General features: G+C 48.4%; 2 protein-coding genes across 2 annotated transcripts in view; one reads left to right on the top strand and one right to left on the bottom strand.

Moving 5' to 3' along the window:
• The first annotated feature begins 425 nt into the window (after positions 1-425).
• On the top strand, positions 426-2,137 carry SYS1 (SYS1, golgi trafficking protein). Its single transcript, XM_009282181.1, has 2 exons — positions 426-499; positions 1,093-2,137. Exons 1-2 carry the CDS (start codon positions 426-428, stop codon positions 1,331-1,333), a joined length of 315 nt encoding a protein of 104 aa, XP_009280456.1. The 3' UTR covers positions 1,334-2,137.
• Positions 2,138-6,743: 4,606 nt separating this feature from the next.
• Positions 6,744-7,509, bottom strand: part of LOC103901340 (neuritin-like) — a 5,483-nt gene continuing 4,717 nt past the window's right edge. The window contains exon 2 of the mRNA XM_009282215.2: positions 6,744-7,315. Coding sequence (XP_009280490.1) covers positions 7,090-7,315 — 226 coding nt within the window. The 3' untranslated portion in view covers positions 6,744-7,089. The remainder of the gene's footprint in view (positions 7,316-7,509) is intronic.

The raw sequence follows: 7,509 nt of genomic DNA, 5'->3' as shown, positions 1-7,509 counted from the left end.
AGACAGACCTGCTGCCTGCGTAGGTGCCCCCGGTACGGAGGCAGACCCCCCCTTTGAATAGGTGGTACCCCCGGTGTAGAGACAGCACTTCGCTCTATAGATGCCACCCCCCAGTATAGAGACAGACACCCTGTCTAGGTACCCCGGGTGTAAAGACAACCGCCCTCCCCCATAGGTAACCCCTGTACGGAGACACACACGCTCCACACCCTGTCCAGGTGGTACCCCTCGTAGAACCAGACTCGTCCCTTTTCTTAGGTACCCCCCAGGCAGAGAGACAGACCTCTTAGAAGTACTGCCGTAGCTGCTCGGGCTCCTCTTACGGATCATAATCAGCGCCGGGCAGTGCCGATGCGGCTGGGCCACGGGATGAGATTATGTGCTGTGGGCTGTGATTTGTGCCGCGGTTTCCTACTAATAGTCCCATGCAGATTTTAGGCTTCTCAACCCCGCCGGGGAGGCTCTCCATGATGGCTTTCATCCTCAATGCACTCACCTGGTAAGTTGGCAACTAGCTGGAGCACCTGTGTCTTGTTCTTTCTTGACGTTAAACTTCAAGAGAATTCAGTGTGACCTACTGCCTCTCTCAAAACATCTCCCAAAAGCCCTGTGCCTGGTTGGGCACATCTGCTGAGGGCAGTTGGGAGCTGCTGACTCCTGACTTTCTAGATCCTGGATAAGTCATTTCGCTTCACTGCCTCAGTTTCCCAGCTGGGAATGAGATTTGCTTCTGTGAGAGATTGTACTGAAAGTTAGGATTAATGGATCTCAGCAGACACTGATCTATAAACAAGAATGTATTTTGCCCCTGCCACTGGGCAAAGGTTACTGGGGGAGATAGTTTAAAAATTCCTGCCTGGCTCTCTATGCTAAAAGCTCATTTCACTGCCATCATGTAATTAAAAAGCTGTAAGCATGTAAGTCTTGCTGCAGCAGCCGGGAGAGAGGTCAGAAACAACCTGTCCTTAAAACATTTAAGAATTTTTAAAACAGCTAAATAATCGGCACCAACAGCTGCTGATAGCTCTTGCTGTGTCTCCTGTTCCATAGGCACGGAGCAGTTTGTTATTAATCTCTGTCTTTATTTTGCAGTGCTCTGGGCTTGCTGTACTTCATCCGCCGAGGAAAGCAGTGCCTGGATTTCACAGTCACGGTTCACTTCTTCCACCTTCTGGGCTGCTGGATTTATAACTCGCACTTTCCCTTGACCATGACGTGGTGGCTGGTGCACATCGTGTGCACCGCGCTGATGGCTGCCATCGGGGAGTACCTCTGCATGAGGATAGAACTCAGAGAAATCCCCCTCAATTCTGCCCCCAAATCCAACGTATAGACTCGCTCTGGCAACGTCATGCTGCATTACGTCATTGTTTCCAGCACAAGTGCATCTAAGGCCCGAGAATCATCACTGAAGAAGCACAGCAGGTCTGTTTAGACTCTTTTTTTTTTTTTTTTTTTTTGGACCTTGGTGACTGCGTGAGTGCAAGCATCTCCTCTGGCATCAGCCAGCAACAGGGGAGGAGCAGATGTTTATTTTGTTAACACAAAGCATTTAATATGACTGTATGGCGAGTGTGCTCTTAAACTTTTCACTCATGAGACTGTTAAAAGCCAGGTAGCAAAACTTGATGCACAAGGAGCATGTGGAATTTAACAAACGTGGGAGTGCCCTGCATGGGTAACGCGATGGTCAGCTCTTCTTGCAGGAGCTGGCGCAGTGAGCAGTGGGGCTGGGAGCTGCTGCTTCCGATCTGTAACTTGTTTGGGCTTTGCTTGGAAAAAAAAGTCAAGGAAGTGAATGGGTGGGGAGAAAGAAAACAGTTGTGCTTACCTGAATCACCAGCTGAGACCCTAAATAACCTATAACATTAGATGGGTTGGTTTGCTGTTTCCATGTTTAATACATAGAGGTGTCAGACAGCAGTTTGCTGAAGAAATCTTTTGTAATAATAAAAATATTACATTGCTGTGAGCATGTTACGGTTCTCCTGGGAAGCTGAGCACTTCAAGAAATACCATGAGTGTCTGTATCAGGGCAGCAGAAGGATACGGCCAGAGAACACGTGGCTGTAAGATGCCCACTGTCTAGGGCACATAAAATTTCCCACAACAAATACTTCATACCTCTGCTCTGAAATGAAGGCATCAGTGAGTGCCGTCTTGGAAAGCCCGCCAGCATAATCCTCGCTTCAGGAGGAGCGTCAGCAATCCAGGGTCTCTACATCCCATTTCCATGATCCCTGGAGACATTCAGGGTCAGGTTGGACGGGGCTCTGAGCAACCTGATCTAGTTGAAGATGTCCACGGCAGGGGGGTTGGACTAGATGGCCTTTAAATGTGCCTTCCACCCCAAACCATTCTGTGATTCTATCTCCAGCCCGAGGCTGGAGCTGTCCTGGGGAAGCCTGCAAAGGTGTCCTGGAGCCACGTTGCTGTTCCCACTTGCCTGGGTCTTCCTGTCAGGCTTCAGAAGTCTAGCAACAGACCTGGTCTGGTAGAGGTCATGTTTAGTTAAGTGAGAGACTGCTGCTTGTTTCTCAAAATGATAGCATTTGCCTTTTTTTAGAGGCACTTCAAATAAACATCACCTGTGGGCAGGCAGGGACAACACCTTACTGTTGGGGGGCTAAAGCTGGATGGCTCCTCCAGACCCCGCAGCCCAAGCAAGCGGACCTGCCTGGTTTCCGCTGAGGGCTGCCCAGTTCGTGCGATCCCCGATGAGGGCGAAGCCAGTTCTAAAGACAGGTTTTTCTCCCGTGCAGCATCTTGCTGCAGTAACCTTCCTTTGTATGTTAATATTTGTAAGTGTTAATTTGCATCAATTATTTGCGAATTCAGCTTGTTAAAAGCAGTGGGATGATTTGAGATGTAGAAGTTGATTAAACTCTTTGAAGCTGCTCTTCTGACTTTTGTTACTGGGAGAGCTGTATTTCATTTCCTGCCCTCGTATTCAGATACTGCGAATTGAGGCAGGAGAACATCCCGATGTTTTAAATACTTGGCAGGTCTGCCACAGAGGAGGATTGCTGGTTACATTTGTTTAGACAGAACTTTTATATTCTGAGATTTCGCCAGGACTTCTTCCTGACCAAAACCCCTTTAAGCATGGTTTTAGAACAGCAGCAGTCTTTCAGAGAGAAGAGTTTACACAAGTTTTTTTCTGGGCAGGAGCCACGCTTGCTGGAGGGCCACCCAGAGGTCACTTCCTAGGGCTTCCCCTGCAACTCTGCTGTGCGGTCAGCAAGACCGTTCATCCTTTCTCAAAATCTGCTCATTCCTCATATATAAGGATACTTGCCTTCCTTCCGATCCCCTTCAGCCTAGATATAAACTCGTCTTCCAGTAGGTGCCAGTATCTCCTTCAGAAAAGAGCGGTGAGCGTGCTGCTGTTGGGATCAGGGCGCAGAGCAGAGGGCACGCTCTGCCTGGGGGCTGACAAACACTGGCTTGGTATCAGTCGTAGTTTAAGACTCTTTCAGGGTCATTTTGTCCTCTCCTGCTTTTTGTTGCTATTCTTGAGAAAGAACACCCCAGTCCCGCACAGGGAAGGTTTGCAGGTTTAATTCAAGGCTTAATAGCACACCAAGGCACAGTGTGAACTCCTGTGTTCTTCAGAGGTAGTCTTAAGGCAAGTGTGAGCTAGAAGACTAATTACAATGAATATGAGAGAGCAGAGGGAAGGTCACATTCATCCCACTTATTAAAGGAGAACGGGCAGCTGATCCCAGAGTTGCTGTGAGACCTTATTAAAGAGGTGCTATCTTTGTCCCTCTGTAAGAACAGGGATGAAAACTTTGGACCACGGAACACTTACCTCCTTACTTTCTGAATACGAGAGATGCTGTAACTGCTTCAGCAGCTTCCCTTGGCAGGTGGGGGGTGAAGTCTGGGTACAGCTTTGCACCTGGAGGCACTCAGAGCAAGGCCACAAGAAGAATCCTTGACAAATGCGGATTTAACACTGAGGCTGTGGGACATAGAACAAGCTGCACTGCATCAGCGTGAAGTGTGCTGTAGGATTAGAAATTCTGAAAGTCTGCTGACTTTGCCTTTGAGGACTGAATCTGTATATTACTTTTTTTTTTTTTAAAATGAAATCTACTGTAATTGTCCTACTCAGGGGAAGTTCTGCTAAAAATAAAATATTGATTGAGGAGAGAACCTCTGAAACTCATCACTCCCATACTGTGAGACATCATTTTCACTCACATGCTTTCAGTCAGATTTAGGAGTACCTTTGGCTTTAAAAAAAAAAATCTGCTGCTCCACCTGAAAGGTGGCAGATGGTCTTTGTTTCTTAATGAATTTTTGTTTTTTGTGTGCAATAGAGTTGAGGGATTTGCTTCCAGGGAAAATTCTCCCCCAACACCTGTTCTTAGAGACAGTGGTAGTGTCAGCTAGCCATTTGCATCCATGGCTTTGCAAAAACAAGACTTCTTGGAGATCTCTGCTGAGACTTTTACATTCCCGTTCCCCAAAGCTGTTTAAAAGTAGAAGATTTTAACAGGAAGATGCCAAATCCAAAGAGAAGCTAAGGGTTGTGGGATTTTGGGGGATTGTGCTTATTTGTTTTGAGGATCATGCTTATTTGTTTTCCTAAAGGCATTAAACACCTATTCTAAAGAAAGAGCAGGTACAGGATTTGGATCCAAAAGACTCCAGCCTTGGTTGTACACGATACCCACCCGCTTCAGCTTTCCCCAGCCACAGACCACAGGCAGGAGAAGAGTAACGGGGAGAGGGGAACAGGATCAGACAGCATACGCTGCTGTTGGAGCAGAATAAGAAGAAAAACCGAAGCAGCCGAGTGGTTCACTCCAGGTTCTGCAGTGCTCTGGTTTACCCTTTCTCCACTACTTATTCTTAAGGCTTTGTGCCTGAGATGCCGAGTACATAAGTAACAACTCTGCTGCCTGTAGAGAGCCTAGGTGCCTCGCACTGAAGTGCTGTCTGAATGCCAGCTGCTCCTCCCTGGCTTATTTCCTGCAATTTGCCTCAATTTATTCATTCCCTCCTGCTGCTGCAGGAGCAGAGTGTTAAGTGATAGGGAAGGTAAGAGGAAGAATATGTGAATGCCAAAGGAGAGCAGTGTGACCCATCATTAAAGCGCCCAACATCACTGTTGGTAGAAAGATCCTTTGCTGTAGGAGAAGCTTGCCCACGTGCCTGTAATGCATCCAGTGGGATCTCTGGGCCTAGCAGGGCCCCAGATTCACTGCTCACACTGTAAAGTACATTTTCAGGTTTGGGGACACCGTTTCAGAACCTCCTGATCCATTTACTGCTTGTGGTTTCTACTGCTGTGCCCACTCCCACAGCAGGCAGCGCTCAAACCACCAGTGCGAGGTCCTTGTTCAACGTTTCTCAGGACCATGAGGAGCCATGAAGCTTACCCAGCTCTGCGCAGGACTATCCTTCACTGTTAGCAGCTGCCTGCCCTACTGAAGACAAACCAAGTGCCCTGGTAAGGGGCCAAACAATCTGTGAAAACAGCCAAAGTGATGTCTGACACATCAAGGAAAGGCAGGCTGAAATACCCTGCTAGGTAAACATGGAAATTCCAGATCTGATGAAAGACAGCTGGGTTCCATAATCATAGAATCATAGAATAGTTTGGGTTGGAAGGGACTTCTAAAGGTCATCTAGTCCAACCCCCCTGCCGTGGGCAGGGACATCCTCAACTAGATCAGGTTGCTCAGAGCCCCGTCCAGCCTGACCTGGAATGTTTCCAGGGATGGGGCATCCACCACCTCTCTGGGCAACCTGTGCCAGTGCTTCAACACCCTCAGCATAAAAAATGTCTTCCTTACACCTATAATGTGAACATGGAGCTCACCACCACATCCAGCTGTTGAGCCCTGATTTAGAGTATGATGAAAACCAGCTCCTTCCCCGTTCCGGAGTAGCAGTACCACATGGGGAATGCACTGGAAGCGGTAGAAAGTCCCATCAGGACTCACCGTGCTTCCTCTTAGCAAGGAACTGGCCTGAGACCCTCACAGAACAAGTTACAGACCCACACTGGGTCACCATGGCTCCCATGGGCCTGTGCAGCCAGGCAGGGCACAGAGCTACATTAGCATCCTTAAAACACAGAACTGCCTTGTACTGCCCAGTAATATTGTTGTGTTTTTCTAACATAGCCAGAAATCACTTGCAAGCACCTCTCTATTGCAAATACTTTCATGCTTGTACTGAAGCTGCAAAACTAACAACGCTCTGAGCTACAAAGGAGACAAGAAGAGACACTGCTATCGAACAAGAGCCAGGACAAATAACTTCTACCATGCTGTAGGCTCGACAACAAACTTTAATACTCTGAAATTACACACTGCCACCCACAGAGCTGCTTACAGGTACCCTGGGGAAAGCTTTAAAGCAAAAGAGTTGCTATAAATCCTTTTTGTCCTGCTAGCTTGACACTCCCTCTCCCCCCAAATATTTTTGCCCTCTATTTCCTTAGAAAAGGGATTTACACATAACATGGGAGTTACTCGGGAATCCAGATGAGCGCAAGAGAAGTCATGCACCTGTGATTATTCTTCAGCAGGGGTTTCACCATGTCCTCAGAGAAGAGAGGCCAGTTGAGGGCGGTAAGGGCTCCTTCCTGCCTTTGACAGGACATACGCTGTTCCCTGCACCTCACAAATCAGTGGTAAAAACGCCCATCTTGTTTTCAGTGCCCAGATCAAAAATCTGGAGAGAGGATCTGGTGGAAAGAGTCAGCAAAGTCAACAAGTTTCCTTCCAGTAGCCATAGAAGAGTACAAAAGAATCCAGCGTTCATGACCAATTTATCATTTTTCCCCAAATCCTCTGCCCCGTATCTACAAGTTCCCGAATTCTGCAGTCAGCCAGATCTGCGTCTGTGCCTTGAGGCAGAACGGGACAGTCATTATCCCAAATTACAGAGAAATAGCAAAACCCAGGAGATGGTGCTGAGCTCTTCCACGTCTCACAGGCGCAGGATGGAGCCAAGTGTTTGCTGAGCACCGCACAGTGTATTCCTCAAAGGTTTGGAAAAATGATCAGAAAGATGCCACGACACACGCTGCCACCACCTTTGTTGCAATACTTACAGAGCTGCAGTTTATAAGCTCAGCCAAGTGACGACGAGGGGGATGCCGAGGACGGAAACGTTGGGAACGTGGATCCAGGCAAAGCTTTGGGCCGTGCTGGGGCTGCAGAGGTCCAACAAGCTGCCTGGAAATTTGATTGTTCGAGACTCCCGTCTCAGCAGCTCCCAGACAGCCACTGCTTCCTTCTGGCACTCCCAGAGCGCTGCCAGGGCACACCTGTGAAATTCATCCCAGTACCTGCAGCCAGGGGAGACACCGCACCATCGGTCCCTTTGCAGTAGCACAGCGCCCGAGGAGCCGGGCAGAGCCTTGCTGCCCCGAGCCCGCCCTCCGGGCAGCGACACCCTTGGTATTTTGCCATTCCCTCCATCGCCTCCCAGAGCATCTTGGCTAAAACTCCAAACCTCAAAACACACTGGAATTATTTAATA

The sequence above is a fragment of the Aptenodytes forsteri genome, unplaced genomic scaffold, assembly GCF_000699145.1.
Source record: "Aptenodytes forsteri isolate BGI_AS27 unplaced genomic scaffold, ASM69914v1 Scaffold149, whole genome shotgun sequence".
In the NCBI taxonomy this organism is placed as follows: domain Eukaryota; kingdom Metazoa; phylum Chordata; class Aves; order Sphenisciformes; family Spheniscidae; genus Aptenodytes; species Aptenodytes forsteri.
This window is presented reverse-complemented; position numbering and strand designations above follow the sequence as displayed.